The sequence below is a fragment of the Pleurodeles waltl genome, chromosome 1_2 (genome assembly GCF_031143425.1).
Source record: "Pleurodeles waltl isolate 20211129_DDA chromosome 1_2, aPleWal1.hap1.20221129, whole genome shotgun sequence".
Lineage (NCBI taxonomy): Eukaryota > Metazoa > Chordata > Amphibia > Caudata > Salamandridae > Pleurodeles > Pleurodeles waltl.
The window spans coordinates 108,952,392-108,970,601 of NC_090437.1; the positions used below are offsets into that span (position 1 = coordinate 108,952,392).

The window sequence follows — 18,210 nt, forward strand, 5'->3', positions numbered from 1 at the left end:
AAGGCTGCTACTTTTGCCTTGCTAAGGGGTGCTCTGATTAAGGCAATTTGCTAAGAGGCTACTTGGTCTTATCTGCGCTCTTTTTTGAAACACAGCTGTTTGCATGCTCACTTGAGAGGTGAGTCACAGTTTGGTAAGACGGTCTTAAGAGCTTTCTTGTGTGATAGTATTGTTACCTTCACTTAGCCCCCTCATTTTAATGTCAGCTTTGGGAAGGATTCACATAAAGAATCAGTGTGGAGTATGGATTAGAAGGAAAAGATAATTAAATCTGGGAATTTTCTTTTTGCTTAAAACACAGTGTTCTTCAAATTGATTGGCACTCGCTCACGTCCCCTTTCTGAGTGATTCAGAGTTCTTTTAAAAAAAAAATTGTATACCTTATTCCATGGAGTTGGGTCTTTAGAGTCTGTAGGGCATACAAATAATCAAACATGTGACATTGCATAGTGAATCCTTGATGCCACCACCAATGATGATTGGAATCTTAAAATACATAGAGAATAATTACAATCACATTAACAGCCAAATACAACTACAATCTCTTTAGTATCTTTCATATACCAGAATATCGTACAATGTTAATGATTACCTCTGAATAATGGCACACTTAATGAAAGAGGAAATCGCATAGCAGATAAAATCTGTCTCAAGCTTACAAAAGAATTTATAGGCTTCCTGATATGATGAAGACCTCTTTGCTAAAAAAAATCAGAACGTAAAAAGTGCTTTCTAATAGCACTATGAATTTCACAAAACAGGCTAAAGAGAGTAGTAGATTGCATAGATTTCCCATTACATGGACACTTGGGGAGTTCTTTGGGCCACACCTCTCTTTTCGGGATTACCACGAGGTGATGTAAAATGCCTAGCTGTAGTCTTGTGAGTCAGAAATGTTTTTGTGTATCTGTTACCATCACAAAATAACCTTGCAACTCCTGATGTTCAGGCCCGGCCAGATATCTAGTTACTGTTGATTTTTACCTTTCCCTATTTTCTCTTTCTATGGCTTGCTTGTTGGCAAAGATCACTTTGAGTTTTATTTTGCTATACTTTAGAATCCTAACCCAGGCTCTCAATAGAAATACTTTTTAGTTAGAGCCTAGACAGCCCTGGTGCTGTTGCTTAGCGACCTGTTGTAGATGGTTTGTGAGGTTTAGCCCCACCCACTTTCACCCAGTCATTTGTATTTGTGCATCCCAGTATCCTTGCTTGCTACTGGGTAATCTTCCTCTTTGTCCCACCCTGTTTCTTTTTTGTCTCATCCCAAAAGAGCGGACAAACTACTATATAAATACACTGCTCACCACTTTAAGATGTGTTCAGGAACTACTTTAATCTTTCATCTGGAGCACTAGAGAGGAGTGCTCTTCTTTCTGAGCTCTGCTGGAAACAGGGCTGTAAATCTTATCTGGTCACATCTGCTGTACATTCTAAGACTTTCGTCCCTCCTCCAAGCTGTGTTACTCATTTGTTTATTTATGGTTTGCTGGTCCTGCCACACAGAGCCTAGCTCCAGCTTCCCCAAACTCTCAACTCAGAAGGATGAACAACTGATTTGGCCTCGCAAGGATTCCCACCTGTGACCTATACAGCTGTGTTTTAGAGGCACAGCTCACTGGACTTAACCATCCTGCCAGCAGACGTGGTCTGTGCAGTGGAATGCCACAGGGAAATGATGGTTTATTCAGTTTAACAGCTGCGCAGGGACACCATGTTTTTGTTTATTTAATAATCAAAGTTAGACAGTCTGCATACTACTTGCAAAGGTGTATGACTTAAGTGCTCCCACCTTTGCAACAAGCGACAAGAAGACATGTGCCTGTAAGAGCTCTTGAGGTTATGACTTGTCAATGTGTTTAAAAATATCTACAGAGCACCCTATGCACTCCATTGCCTTAGCAGTAAAAACAATGTTGACGTCTGGTTGGAATGCAGAGTCTAAGCTCTAGAAACCAATCCTCTGATATTAATCTTATGCACAAGCAGCAAGCGCCATAATAACTAATTTTAGCATTGTGTATTTATTTTATATATTTATTGTTGGTAACTGGGCTGCTGTTACTCAGTGTTTCCCCTCTATATAAACCATTCCATGTTCTTGGAAGATGTGCTCATCTTGTACATCATACTGCTGCGAGGACTGTAGAATAACATTATGTGTTTGTGCTGTCCTCGCCACACATTTAAATATACATGAGGGCTTGAGGCTAGGTCGGTTCTAGGCTTACACCAAAGTAAACTGGGGCGACCAGTTTAGTAGGCAGGCCAGTGGTTGCCAAGGGGACGGCTAACCGAGCTGTAGGTGTGAGATCTGGTTCATTAACCCCTGACCATTTCAAACTGACCTCATTTTTCCTTGCAAAATCCATATAGGCAGCCATTTGGGGTGCTTCATAGGACTGAGTTGGTAATAACAAGGTTAGCGTGAGTGGGAAGTGGTCACTAAAACAGATAGCATCCACAACTAGCTAACTAAAAAGAGTTGCGCTAGTTCTTTGTCAAGCACCACGACAACCTCATGTTTGCCATTAAAAAATGTTATAATAAAAATATATCAAAACGATAAATATTCTTCTATCGGTCTGTAAGAGCACCAGTTGGAAAAAGGAAGAATTAGTAAAAATATTCTTTATGGTCACAGGAGCTAGAGTTGAAACCAATATGGTTAAGTCGCCCTTTCCTCACGCATAAGCTGAGGGAGTAGCTGGGGTAATGACTGCGACATAGCCATTAACTGTAAAAACTAAAGTTCGGCGGAGAGGATATAATTTAACCAATCATTGTTATCCAGTTTTTTTTCCACTCCTGCAGTGTTCCAGGATCTGAGGGTTAACATCAGGGTAGGACCCAAGGTCCTTGCTATAGGCTTGTGTGCCCCCTTTCCCTTTTTTATGTCAGCCCCCAGGCTAACATCACTCCTCTCTTTGTTATTCCCCTGGCATCAATCTTGATTTTCAAGACTTGAGAGGGGGGCGGATCTGTTGCCAATTATCACCCGGTTGTTTATCCTGGATTTGTCCTGTTCAAATGTTACTGGCCAGCCCTGAGATCTTTGAATGTAATTTGGTAGCCTATAAATGGGCTAGGGGTACAGCAACAATCTTTCCTTCCCGGTGCCATTGATACTGCTTGCGATGTTGCAAAATAGGGAGTAGGGTCAGTACCAGCTTGGAACAACATTACGGTTTCTCTCTGCTGCAGTGACCCTCTCTTTGATCTCGTTAAGTTCCTTCAAAACCTTATATTCAATAGATTACAACTTATTTAGTTTTTTCAGTAATGTTACAATGCTTTATGGGTATATGAATTCTGTTGCTTTTTCAAGCCCTTGTCGTGGTCACCGTTTTTGAGCGTGCTGGCTCTAGATGCCCCGGGAGGTTTTTTAGTGATACTATGCGGCTTGGTGCCTTCTCGGATTGCTTGCTCTTTTTGGATGGTGGGGGAATCGGATTCGGGGTTTCTGAAAGTTTTGAATTTTCGAGCAGCTGATCTGAAACATAGGGGGCATGGGTTGACATTCCTGGGTTTGCACTTACAAGGAGGGTCGTGGACCTACCATAACTGGAGTTGTGGCACTTTGTGTCTCTACAGTTCCACTCCCAGATACAGCCTTTGTCCCTTGCTTGGTCTCGGCTAACTTTTCCTCTACATTGATTATTTCATTCTCAATCAGTCCAAAGGCATCTGTTAAATAGTTGGTAATAGGGTTAACTGACTTTAGGCCCAATGTCCATTTCCCACCTAGGCCTTGGGTGAGTTTCCTTTTATCCATGGTCATGTAGAAGGACAGGCCTTGCCTTGCTGACTCAAGAACACAACAAGCTTCGTACTTTTGTTGAGGCACGAGATGATCACACCAAAGAAGGGTGGCCCTACCCAGCCTCAAATGGCTGCAGACAGGCGCACACGGGTGAGCCCTTGGGCGGGACTTTGCCCGGGCACATCCTGCACCAAGGGAGGTGGAAGGACGCTTTCAAGTGTGCGGGGGAAGCAGGCTCAGCCACTCTTCCTTGACTCACTGCAATGTAGTGACACAAAGTCCCACGGCAGCAACATAGTTCTTCTCTGCACTTTCCCTGTATGTCCTGCACCGTGGGAGGGCAATTTGAAGCGTCTGACATGGGGAAAACAGGGTCAGCCTAGGCTCAATGGAATGTTGGGACAACGAGTCCCTCAGCAGCAACACAGTTCTCCTCTGCACCCTTCCTGTACATCCCTACTTCACAATACATTCCACATTCCTACTTCACAATCCATTCCAAACCTCCCACGTTGCAGTGAAAGCAATCAATAGCATCTTTAGCCCATTTTGATAAACATCACCCTTTGACCACACAATGTAACCACCCTTTTGAGCCCAGATATGAAAAAGACATTGAGGGCTAGGGTGTCCAAATACAATATTAAAATATTAATTGAAATATCAACTGTCTTTTAAAATGCTATGATGAATGTGCTGATAAAGATTGCAAACTCTGAATTATTATAATCGCTGCTCAACACAAAAACATACCTTTTTATGTAGGGCTATGAAGTCCAATCGTACACCAATTTCGCCAGTGAAATAATTTGTTCCATTGTAGCAGTGATTAAGAAGGTTCCAACAGATGGGTGATTTGGGTAATGGTCGGCAAGAGTCTCCTGGACCTCCAAATTTCAACAGGGTACTGGCTTCCTTTAAACCTTCAGAACACGCATCATAATAATTTTGAAAGCCTGTACAACACAACATAGAACTATAAATGTTTTTACTGCCACAAAAATTAAATAAACGATTACAAAGTTAAATAGCAATTTGGCACACTAAACTTGCACCCCATAAACATTAAATGTAAAATGTAATGTGCAAAAAAACCTCTCAAACATTTTGAGCTATATCTGAGTACAGTCAACAGCAATATCTATTTGAACAAGAACCTAGTTTTAAAAACAAGAAAATAAAAGTTTACTATTGCTTCAATTTCTGTTTGCAATATGTAACCCTCTCCCGGAAAGATAGTGACAAAACAGAGAAGTGTATTTCAAACATACAAGGTAAAATGCATAATTTGATAATTCATAGAGGCGAGAATCCTTCTACGTGGTGGACAGTGAAGAAAAAAGAAGAAAACTGGGTTTTGGATAGAAATTAAAAAAAAGAGAAGGCAAACACTAAGTAACTGAGACCATTTTTGGAGCTAAAACTCTGCCACCCATTCAGACAGAAGTTAAGGCGATTAGGGAGGTAACTAAGGGGGATGGGTAACTTCAGTGCAGAACAAATGATACAGAACAGTCAATGGCAGTACGAGGCGGAGAAGCTTTGCACCTCACTGCAGCCTGACTCACTTATTCCTTCAGACAGATGTTGTTTCTCCAAGGTCAAATTAAACTTTTTATTTCAGTGCAAAAGTTCCAAGTGTGGGAGGAACAACATACACTGCTCACAAAAACAAGGAACGCACATGAAAGTACAGAATGGTAGGTCGAAGACCAAAGAGAGCTATCTGGGAACAGGGTTGTCATCTGAACTGGTCAGCAATAATCAAGCAAAAACAGAACGGAAACGGACTACCTACCAGAGGTGTCGGGGATTAGCACAATGCATCGCAGTAAATTGTGTAGCTCTAAGACTGATGTAGGCTACTCTTCCTGTGACCTGAATCTGCCAAGATGCTGATAAGGGGTTTCAATATTTTCCTGATCTCCGGGGCTCTCTAAATGGCTACAAGGGGGACTAGTGGTAAGGTGTGCAAAAGAAAGGGTTATAATGGTGTCTTGGAATGACTACTTGACCAAGCATAATAAACTTTCTCCAGTCACTTATGAATTGATTTACCCCCCCCCCACCCCCCCGCCCAATTCTTACTTGCTTCTTTCTGTTAAAAATTTTGAGGGTGTGCTCCAGGGCTAGGCTCTCGGTGTCTTAGGAGGAATGAGGTCAAGGAATGATAGCTCGGAAGAAGCCGTGTTAACAGGGGGAGCAACAGGGGAAACCCCACATGCCACTGCCACTAGCCTTAATTTTCGCCAGCAAGAGAGTTAGCTACTCGGCGTTCTGAGCGACAAATTTATTACCCTCATTTCCCCATCACTCCAGTGCGCAGGACAGCATTCTGGCCATGTCCATATCTGCTGCCATTGTCTGCCTCATCTGCAAAAATTGCAGTTACTACTGAATAACAGTGGCGCTGGCAATCACCCGACATCATCAGAATGTATTGAGTTATACTTTCTGCTATTAGAATATGAGATGCTGTAAGAAACCCAAGGGGCGACTTGTGTGCATTAGCAAAGGCAGCATTACTCTTCCACAGTCCGGGGACAGGCAACAACAAGGAAATTAATACAGAGTAGCTGAAAAATAAATCAAGGCTTTGAGACCATGCTCTGAATCTCTTGGGTGAACCCTGCAGATGTCCTACTGCGCAAGTGCCAGCCAGACAAGGTTTTCTTGGACCTGCCCGGCACAAGCTACAGCAGTGACATCATCGGAGAGGGAGTGCTGAATTAGAAAGCAATGGATCCGGTTGCTTTTGTTGCGCATGAACAGTGGCCCTCGGAGGATTTACAAAGCTCTATTCACTTCAATTGCTGGGGTGGGGCAGGCCGATGAGGACAAGAAGGGGGTGGGTGGCAACAATTTGTTGGTCAACACAGAGGGGCAGGCTGTACGAGGGGTGCAGGAGGCTGCTCTCCAGGCAATGACACGTGATTACTACTGCATTTGGTTTCACTTTGGGAAAAAACATTATCGAGCTGAGCATGACAGTTTGCTCCTTATCTGGACTCCATAGAGGCCCAAGAGAAGGAAGGAACTGAACCAGCTGCAGACAACAGCTGCACTAGTGGACTAAAAGGTAAGTGTGCAGTTAAGCTTCTGCCTGCATCAGGCGCATCGTCCACCCATCCTTTAGCAGCTACAGTACGGTGGGGTTCTTGATGGGGCCTCTGCTGTTTGCAGCTTTGCAGACAAAGGCTCATAATTAACTTGGGAGAGTGAGTGAGCAAAAGGAAGGATGGGTGGATGGAAAGATGAAATTGTGGATGGATAGATGCATGGATGAATGATTGAAAGGATGGATGTAAGAATGGAAGAGTGAAAGGCAGGGAGGGTGTATGAGTGAAAGGGAGGGTGGATGGATGGATTAATTGAAAGGATGGCTTGATGGATGATGAGTGAAAGGATGAATTGGTGGTGGAATGAGTGAAAGAATGGATGGATAAATGGAAGGGTAGATGGATGGATGGATTAAAATATGACTGGATGCGCAAAAGTATGGATGAGTAAAACAATGGATGGATGAGTGAAAGTCAGGGTAGATGGATGTCTGGATGAAAGAATGGATGGATGAATAAATGGGTGAATAGATGGATGGATGAATGAATAGATGGATGAGTGAGTGAACGAATGGATGGCTGAGTGAAAGGATAAATAGAGGGATGTATGAGTGAATGGATGGATGGAATAATGAGTGAACGGATGGATGGATGAGTGGAATGATGGATGGAGTGAAAGTATGGATGGATGAGCGAAAGGATAGATGATTGAAGGATGAATGTAAAGATGGATAAGTAAAAGAATGGATGGATGAGTGAAAGGCAGGGTAAATGGATGTATGGATGAATAGATGGATGATTGAGTGAAAGTATGGATGTCTGAAAGGGTAAATGGAGGGATGCATGGATGGATGGAATGAAGGGTGCTTTGATGGGTGTAAGGACGGATGGCTGAGTGAAAGGGTGGTAAGGTGGGTGAGCCAAAGTGAGGTGAGAATGAATGTAAGCAAGTGAGGTAGAATAACAGTGAATGTAACTGAGGGCTACTGTGTGTGAAACTGAGTCACAGTAAGACTGAGTAGTTCAGAACGAGTGAGAATGAGTGGGACTGAGTGAGACAGAGTGGGCCAGAGCAGAATAAGTGAGACTGCATGAATTAGTGAGACAAAGTGAGACTGAGTGAGTCAGAATAAGCTTACTGCAAGGAAGTATGAGAGAGCGCTTCAAGAAAAAGCTCTTTGGAATTGGAGCCAAGGAGTACGCCCCACCAGTTTTAAAGGTCATCAGCTGCCACTGAAAGACACTACCTAAAACTTCCATCAAACTAGGTAAGTTACGTGCAGATTTTGTTTTTGAGCTATTCACGTTTACTGCAGGGAAGCCACCACTTGCAGGCTGCCAACCTCACAGTTCTCTAAGTTAAAGCTAAGGCCAGCACCAAGGTTACCATCCTGTTTGATATGCTTTATGCTGGGTTCTGCCATGTCTATGCAACAATTCACTCTGCATAGTGGTGATCAAACACTTAAACTAGACTATCTCTCTGACAGGCCTCTGAATCCCTAGTGATAAGAGTCGTGATGCTTACTAATTGATTTTAGCTTTCTCTGAACAGCCTGTACAACTCTTTTGCTTCCACCATGCTTCCTTTAGGGATGCAAGGGGGGAGGAGGGAAAGGGCAGTCTATTCTCTGACTAGGTTTTCTTCTTTTTGAAGAATATGGTTAATTTTTCTTGTAAAAAAAATAAAAACCTATTCAGTTCTAAATTACCCTCCCACCACTGAGGTCATGGCACCTCAGAGTGTAATCATCCTCACCTTACCAAGGGGCGTGGCCCTGCTCCGCTTCTTCCTCTCGCTGATGGGTGCAGGACTGGCCCGCCCTTAGCCTGGCACGGCCCACGCATGTCCCGCGCTGTGGGAGAGTTTGTGGTGCTATGAGTGCTGGGGGTGTGATTGCCTCCTCCCCCTCCACCTGTGCGGCGATTCCTTTGTGAAATGCGCAGCATAGCATCCTGGGACTTGCAGTCCCCACAGAGAATGGTCCCACGCTGCAGGAGAGTTTGTGGCACTATGAGCACTGGGGGTGTGATAGCCTCCTCACCCTCTACCTGTGCAAGCGCCCCCCTGGCACGATGAGCAGCAAAGCATCCTGGGACTTGCAGTCCCGACAGAGAATGATTCCGTGCTGCAGAATTAAAATCTCCCCCATGCACCATTAATTCTTTCCTTGAACCCCTCTTACGCAACACATTCAAGGACAATTTCAGACGAGAAAGACTAGTAATCATATCATAGCCCCCCTCCTTGCATTGTAAAAATGTATTAAAGCCAACAGAGGGAAAACTGGCACTGAGATTAACAGCCTCTGCAACATCTGTGTCCCCCAATACAGATCTTAGATGAACCCATTCAACTCCACTGCAATAAATATGATCTAGCCGCCCACCCCCCATCTCCCTCTCCCCCAAGCACTCCCTGCCATTGAGGGCTCTGCTGGGCAAAAATAGGTAGTATAGCCCTCCAGGAAAAAACTGTTCTTAACCTCCCAAGTTTCCTGAAGGCAAATAATAATCTGGTAAATTTTAATAAACTGTACCCAGCTCGGATCAGTAAACTTAACTGAGAGTCCTGTGATGTCCCATGAGAACAGATTCTACTCATTAGATAATGGCATATCCACTGGGATTGTACCACCCACCGGAGACGGCATGGAGGGGATCAGGAGAACCCAGTCCATCTCACAGTTCTAAGTTGCTCAGGGGGGTAAATCTATTAGAAATGATCAATAGTGAGGGTAACTTAAGTACAGTACACACACTCACTGGAGGGGCCCTGCCCCTGGGGACCTAGAACACAGGGGGAGGGCAAACTCTACCTGGTTTATAAAAGAAACCCAAACGGCAGAGCAATTATGGCAGGTGGGTTACCAATCCTCAAAGGGGCAAAGCTATCAAAACAGCTGCAGCAGGCCAAAAAAGAGAACCAAGGGAGGTGGCCCTGCTTTGCCTCTTCCTCTCACTGACGGGTGCAGGACTGGATCGCTCTTAGCCCAGGCACACCCACTCATGCCCCATGCTGCAGGAGAGTTTGTGGGGTTATGAGTGCTGGGGGTGTGATCGCCTCCTCCCCCTCCACCTGTACAAGCAATTCCTTGGTCCAATACTGATCTCGGATGAACCCACTGAACTCCATTGCAATAAATATGATCAAGCCTCCCCCCCCAGCCCCCCCCCCCGAGTACTCCCTGCCATCAAGCGCTCTGCTGGGCAAAAATAGGTAGTATAGCCCTCCAGGAAAAAAAACAGTTCTTAACCTCCTAAGTTTCCTGGAGGAAAATATTCTGGTAAATTTTAATAAACAGCACCCAGCTTGGATCAGTAAACTTACCTGAGAGTGCTGCGATGTTCCATGACTAGAAATTCCACCCATTAGGTAATGAAGGCTTAGCCACTGGGGTTGTACCAGCCATCGGAGACAGCATGGAGATCAAGGGGAGAGCAATTATGCCAGGTGGGTTGTCAATCCCAGAAGGGGGCAATACAGCCAAAACAGTTGCAGCGGCCCAAGGGTTGTTAAAATTAACTATCACACAATCCCCCGCCCACGTTTTTCTAGCTGTACCTGCTCACCCAACCCTCTGGGCCATTATGATAGATTCCGGTAGCTCATAGTCTCCACAAGAGTGCGAGTTGAACCAATACACCACCTTGTTTTTCAACTTCAAATAAGTTTCCCGGAATTAACTAAAGCGAGGCTGAACATTACCTAGAACCACCAAACAGGGAGTCATCTCTGGAGGCAAACTGAGCACAACACCAGCGTTCTGTGAGATCGAGGGCACTGAAGCAAATGAACTGACAACCTTTCTTAGTGGAACTGAGAAGGGACAAGCCGCTTGTGACTCCACTGACGAGCCCCGAGGCTTAGGGGCAATTGGGAATGGGTACGTCCCAACACACGACCCGCTAGAACAAGGACCTGGGGCAAGATGAACAGGATTAGTAAAATTCTACTTGTGCAGCTGCTCCTGCAACAGCCCCCTTCCCGAATTTGGGTGGGCCAAAATCTCCACCTCCTGCACCTCAAGGTGAGTGAGTATGGATACAATTGTATAAAGTTTTGCTTTTAAGAGTCCCTTGAGCTCCGGCAGTAATTCACTGGTGAAAATTTGGCCTCTCTCTAACCAGGTAGAAGTATGATCATTTTGGGTGGACACATTTCCCAGGAATTGCACTGAGTTGTAACTGGACTGTGCCTTGTCCGCTTTCATCTGGGGCTCACCACTGGAGAAATGGGGGTTAGGCTGTCCCCTACAAACCCCCCACCTCGTAACCCGACCCCTGTCATGCCAGGCCACAAACAACAGGCCGGTCGATAGATGTCCCCATGGCCCTGTTACAATCAGGAGAAGAGTGGGAGGATAAGGGAAGGCTATCTCTGGACAAAGAGAGCCTTCTTTCTTTAGGTACGACCCCAACTGCTTGATTTTAAAAACCCTCAATGGTGGAAACATGAGGCACAGCCAGCGAGGGTAGAACCTTGGAAGAGGACACTTTTCTTTTCCACATCCTTCACACACCTCCAACACCAACTCCTGCCCAGTCCCACGACAAACTAGAGAATAGACCTCCCAACCTTAACAACCAGCCTCTAAAAGTGTGATCAGACACCAGTAATAACAACAAATCTGGACACCAGCCCATGTAAAATTTAAAACAACGGGGGGAACCAAAGACAGCTGTGACGGACAGGACTAAGGAATGTTCTAAAGACCACAACAAACCCACGGGCAGAAATGAAGATGTAAAGAAGCCTCCAAAAAATAGAACCGTGGGGGGTGGCCCTGCCCCGTCTCTTCCTGTAGCTGAAGGGAACAGGATGGGTCTGGGCTTTGCCCAGGCGTTGCCTGTGGGCAGCCTGCGTTCCGGGAGAGTTTAAGGCGCTATGAGCACTCAGAATGTGATTGCCTCCTCCCCTTGTGGAAGCGCCTCCTGAGGTGATAAGCAGCAAAGTGTCCTGGTCTTGAGGTCCCCACGGAGAATGGAAGAAGTATCAATTAGTAAAAAGTTACTTATCTGTAGTAACAATCTTATCTTATTGTTATGATGGATAATGGCAAAGCTATGGTAAATGGATGACTGGTGGTGATCTTTGAAGACAGCGGTGCATTCACTAAACGGTCATGCACCAAGACACCCTCTTTCTGTAACAGAGCGTCTTAGAACACTTTCATTCATTCTTGGGTAAGGGTCAAGATGGGGAATTCTAGAGCAGACTTGAAGCTTCTGTGAGGATGCCAGGGGAGGCAAAGAAAGAAATAGGTGCGCTTTTCCATAACAGACACAACTGTACCCTTCTAACTTTAGTTTTTATGTAGCTGTTTCGCAAGATTCACTGATGTTGAGGTAGTGGAGCAGAGTTTTGGATCATTTAAAATGGCTGGGTACAGCAGTCTCAATTTAAAAACGGTTAAGACGAGGGTGGCTGTACTCGCTGGAGAAAATACCTCTCAACTATTCTGTAGTTTTGGTTCAGTTTCCCTGTTCCACATATTGCGAAAGGGAAGACTCGGGAGAAATTTGCCCCTGCATTTAAAAAACATTATACTATACTGTCACATACAACACCACCTAGAGCTCAGGGATGTACTCACAGGCGAATCTACAGTGTGGGGAATTGGATGGGACGACTACACTACATTCACACAATTTGGGGCCTAAGCAGCCCTACCAAAAAGTAAGTGTCCCAAAGGAACCGGAGATCATACAGGTAGAAATTTTCCACTTACAGTTAACCCTCCTGATACAAGCTGATCAGGGTTGGTTGAAATTTAAATATTTTCCGAAACTACATGGCTTCTCTGCAACAAAGAAAATTAACAGGGTGTACTTCAGACTGGGAAAAGACAAAATGAAAGGAATGCCAACAATGCAGCACTCTTAGTCTGAGTAATACATTTATTAAGGCACTTCTCAAGGCTCAAATAGGGAAAGCGTGCAGGTCAAATGCAGCAACACAAGTACACCTCGGAAAATAATCACAGTAGTAGAAAAAACATGATCATAGAAAAAAACAATGAAAATACACTAATTCAATCATGGATATTATATCTATATATAGCGATTATATATTCATTCACAACGCACAGCTAAAAATACAAATTAAAAATGCATCACCATGGGGCTTGACCGTGACATCATCTCTTTGCCAACTTAAAGTCGAGAACCCAGATGACTGCCCAAGGAGAGAAAACAACCCTCAATGGGAATCCGGACAAAAGCGTCCCCTTCCCGGAATGAGTTCTGTCTAATCACAGTCGTCAATCCTCCCTCTTAAGTACCTTAAACAAGCGGGAGAGGGGAAATCTAGAAACTCCCCCTCCCATACTGTAAGATGTTCAAACACTGGCTGCACCAGGTCACCGTTGGAAAGTAGCAAGCGTGAGACTGGCAAACTCTCCCAATGTTTTTCCAAGACCAAGCTGTTCCCTGCCTTACCATAAATATTCTCAGCCTGGTACATCTTATCATCAATGCTCTTCACTCCTCCATGTTATGTACACATCCTTCGGTGAGAAAGAGTCAAAACATGTTGCAGAAGCTCTCCGCAGAAAAATACCTGATGGTGTGTGAAGCTAAGCTAAGCCCAAAATGGAGTCACTGGTCAAGATGGAGCTGATGATTAAACACGAATAGCATTAGACAAGGTGAGCCATGTTCCTTTTAAATATTCTGGCCATATAAATTGTACTTTAAGGTCTACTAATAAGGACAGGTTGGTGTGTACTGCCTTAAGGCACACTTAAAATGCTTAAACTGTCCATTGCAACACTGCATGTCAAAATAGATGGCTAGGAACGTCACCTTAGAGGAACCATAGAATAAATAATGCACAGCTAAGGGACCTTTTATGATAGGCAGGAAAACAAGATCTAAACATACTGATATCTGCCAATGTAGACAAAGGACAACACGAATGCTGAGGATGGTAGCATTGTCTTGTGAGGGCAAGAAGTGCCTGGGGTGTTCGTAAAAGTATGGCACTCAATCACAATTTATTTTTCTCATTACTCTGTAGTACCTCATGTATGCTCTCTTGAGTCACTAATGGATAGATACGCTCCTACTCTATATGGCGGAATAGAGTGATCAGACTCCCTGTATCTGACCAATTTCCACTCTGGATAGGAGAGAGTATGCCTGTGAACAGTAGTCAGTGGTGATTACATGAAATCTTATTTAGGACCCAGTTGTTACGAACAACATATCCACTTGCATGGAGTGAGTCAGGTAAAATTTTCTTTTTTTTGGCCTGCTGCAGCTGTTTTGATTGCTTTGCCCCTTTGAGGATTGGTAACCCACCTGCCATAATTGCTCTCCTGTTGGGTTTCTTTTATAAGCCAGGTAGGGCTTGCCCTCCCCCTGTGTTTTAGGCCCCCTGAGGTAGGGCCCCTCCAGTAAGTATGTGTACTGTACCTAGGTTACCTTCACCCTTGCGCATTTCTAATAGAGTTACACCCCCTGAGCAACTTAGAACTGTGAGATTGAATGGGTTCTCCTGATTCCCCCAAAGCCATCTCCGGTGGGTGGTACAACCCCAGTGGCTATGCCATTATTACCTAATGAGTAGAATCTGTTGTTATGGAACATCGCAGGACTCTCAGCTAAGTTTACTGATCTAAGCTTGGTGCAGTTTATTAAAACTTACCAGATCATTTGTCTCCAGTGAACTTGGGAGGTTAAGAACAGTTTATTCTTGCAGGGCTCTACTACATATTTTTGTCCAGCAAAGCCCTCTGTGGCAGGGAGGGCTTCGGCGGCTTGAACATATTTATTGCAGTAGAGTTGAGTGGGTTCATCCGTGATCTGCATTAGGGGCACAGATGTTGCAGGGGCTCAATGACAGAGTTTCCTCCGTTAGCTTTATTACATTTTTACAACGCCGGGGGAGCTATGATCACTAGTCTTTTTCGTCTGGGTTTATTCCTGAATGTGCTGCGTGAGCGGGGTTCAGGGAAATAATTAATGGAGTTTATTGGGGCTATTAATTGCCACTTATGTGACTCTAACTTTGATCCTGATGTTTTGAAACTTATGGGTTGGTTTTCTGAGGGGCTTCACTTTACCCACTCGAAGGAGGGTCTTGAGCTTGGTGCAATCTTGGACTCCCACAATTTGTTTTCCACCATGGATAAACTGGTTTATTCTTCCAATCCTATTATTATTCCCACCTTTAAGGGAAGGGCTCCATGTCAATTATTGACCTTATCCTCGTATCTGCTCCTTTGTTCCTGTGTATCTCCATTTTTATATTTCCTCACAGCCCCTTTAGTGACCATAATCCCCTGAGAATGACCCTGGATGTTCCTACAGCTGCTCGGCCTGAGCGGGTGGAGGTTCTCAGGGGGTTTACAAGTTTGATCAGGGTAGAAGGCTTAATTGGTCCCAGGTGGATCCTCAGCGCTTTAAGGCCTCCCTTTCTATTAACTGTAAGCAGGAGTTTGCTACATGTCTACATATAAATACTACAGGAAGGGAGGTCTTGCAAGCATTTGATGATGGAGCTCAGGGTGCCCATAACTTTTTGACCATAGCTACTTCCAAGAAGGGCCTCCAAGTCCCAAAATGGTTTGATGAACACTGTGCGAGGTCCCTTTGGCAGCTGAGGGCTGCACTTAAACAGTCCCCGAGGGATAGGTACCTGGTTGTGGAGTGCAGGTAGGCCTGTAAGAAAGCTTTAGACAACCGTAAATCCACTCTAAGGGAGCTGGCTTGGGAGGAGCTTTGTCAGGCATGTGCGAGTAGGGACACCTCCCTATTCTGGAAAGTGGTAAACAGGCCATGTTTTGCAGATAGTTCTGGACCGGCTTTCTGTCATCATATCCTGGAGCAACAGTAGCGGGCTCTGTATATATTATATCAAAATGAGATTTAGTGTCACAGAGTCCAGGGGTTCCCCAGAGGCTAAAGTAGATAATACTAATGCTCTCTTTTTTGGTAGTGTCGAGCAGTTAGGCTTATGAGAGGGTAGTGCAAAGCATTTGCTGTACAAACACAGTCAATACATGAAGCACACACTCAATGGCTAACTCTAGGCCAATGTATTTATATTGGAAAATAGTTTTTGTTATTTTATTTTTTAGAACCAAAAGCATCTTGTTGCAGGTAAGTACATTTGCAAGTAAGTATCACGCGTAAGTATCAAAGACACTTTGTTTAGATTTAACAAGTAAAACAGTTGACAGGCAAGTACACATTTCACTTTTAAAAGTTGACATAGTGCAATTTTCGGAACAGTCCTTGCGGGGGAAGTTTTAGTGCTGTTTTGAGGTAAGTACTCGACTTACAGTTCCAGTCTCTAGGGGTTAGGATGTCCACCACCAGCAACATGGGGCCGGCCGGGTGCAGAGGTTAAAGTTGAAGTTAGATTTAGAATGGGATGCTAAGGAGACTAGGGGCCTCGGAATCAGATCTGCTGGCAGGTAAGTACCAGCGACTTTGGAGGGCAGACCTGGAGGTTTAGGTGAGCACTGGGGGGCCACAGGTCAATGCCAAACACACACCTTAGTAGCCGGATGCAGGGTGCAAACACAGCATCGGGCTCCCAGTGGTTTTCAATAGGGAGACCCCAGGGTCACAAAATTGTTGCAGGCTGGGTCCAAGGGGTCGGTTCTGGGAAACCACAGGCTGGACAAGGAGGAGGCCTGCCTGCCGAATGTTGCTGGACTGGTAGTCGGAATCCCCAAGAGCAAGGAGCTGCTGGTGCAGGGGTAACTTTAGGCATTGGGAATCTTTGTCCAGTTCTCTAGCGGTCAAGGGGGTCCTCCGGATTTAGGCTGCAGGTGTTGTCGTGTTGGCAGGAGGGGTCAACCCAGGGTGGACACAAGGTCCGAATCGCCTGGGCATTTGCTCCGGACCAGTGGGCCACCTAGACACGGGCGGTGGGTGTCAGGTGCAAAGTGGGGAGGACTAGCAGATCTGGGGTGGTTCTGGAGTCCTTCTTGGTGTTTCCTGTGGACAGGGCCGCTGTCCTCAGAAGTTCACGGTCCTCTGGTGGACAGGCAGTTCTCTGGGTGTTTAGAGACGTTGCTCGTCCTGCAGGATGTGTCGCCTTTTTGTAGCAGGGCTTCAGAACCTGCAGACAGGCCGGTAGGGGTCGGCTTAGCAGTCCTTCTTCTTGCTTCTTTCTTCTTCTTGTTGAGATCTCCAGGACTCTGGTAAGCTAAGTTCAGGGGAGCCCTTAAATCCTAGATTTAAGGGCATTACAGGGGTCAGAGCAAATGGCTACTGTCCCTGAGGGTGGCTACACCTTTCCTGTGCCAACTTCCTTAAGGGAGGAGGGCACATTCCTAACCCTACTGGTCCCTTTTTCCAAACCAAGCTGGAGGATTCTGCAGGGAGGAGGACACTTCAGCTCTGGACACCCTAGGGGTGGTCCTAGCTGGAGTGGTTACTCCTACCTGTTTTACCTAATTTTCCCACCGGACTTGCAGCCAAAAATGGGGCTTAGTCTGGCTGGCGGGCATCTCCACTAGCTGGAGTGCACTGAGGCACCACAACAGGAGACCTGAGCCTTTGATGCTCACCGCCAAGTGTTACAGTTTCTGCAGGGGGAGGTGTAAAGCACCTCCATCCAGAGCAGGTTTTGTTCCTGTTCCTAGAAAGCACCAAGGCTCTCACCCCATGGGGTCAGAAACGTGTCTGCTAGTGGCAGGCTGGCACAGACCAGTCAGTCCTACACTAGAGGATTGGATAAAAATACAGAGGGCATCTTTAAGATGGTCTCTGTGTGCTTTTTACAATACATCCAACACTGGCATCAGTTTATTGTGCTGAGAAGTTTGATTCCAAATTCTCCAGCCTTCAGTGAATTCATCATGGAGCTGTGGAGTTCATAATGACAAACTCCCAGCCCATGGACTTAGACACTGTAGCAGCATATTGCTTAGGCAGCTATGCCCTCACCTGTGGTATAGTGCACCCTTCCTTAGGGCTGTTAGGCCTGCTGGAAGGGTGACTTACCTATGCCACAGCCAGTGTTTTGTGGTCAAGGCACCCTGAGAGGGATGCCATGTCGACTTTGCCTTTTTCTTCCCACCGACACACACAATCTGCAATGGCAGTGTGCATGCATTTGGTGAAGGGTCCCGTATGGTGGCACAACACATGGTGCAGCACTTAGGGACCTTTCTGGACCACAGGGCCCTTGATACCACTGGTACCTTCTACAAGGGACTTATCTGTGTGCCAGAGGTGTGCCAACTGTGGAAACAATGGTACAGTTTTAGAGAAAGAACACTGGTGCTGGGGTCTGTTTAGCAGGATCCCAAAACACACTCAGTCACGTTAGCATCAAATATCAGGCAAAAAGTGGGGGGTTTGGGGAGGTTAACTGCAACAAGGGCCAGTTTCCTACACGACTAACCACTTTGAAGGCATTTATAA

At 45.4% G+C, this 18,210-nt stretch overlaps 1 protein-coding gene across 1 annotated transcript in view; it reads right to left on the minus strand.

Annotated features, from left to right (window-relative positions):
• IDUA (alpha-L-iduronidase) overlaps nucleotides 1–18,210 on the minus strand; it is a 1,520,091-nt gene that overhangs the window by 805,059 nt on the left and 696,822 nt on the right. Inside the window, exon 6 of the mRNA XM_069236746.1 lies at nucleotides 4,517–4,719. Within this exon, the coding sequence (XP_069092847.1) occupies nucleotides 4,517–4,719 (203 nt within the window). The remainder of the gene's footprint in view (nucleotides 1–4,516; nucleotides 4,720–18,210) is intronic.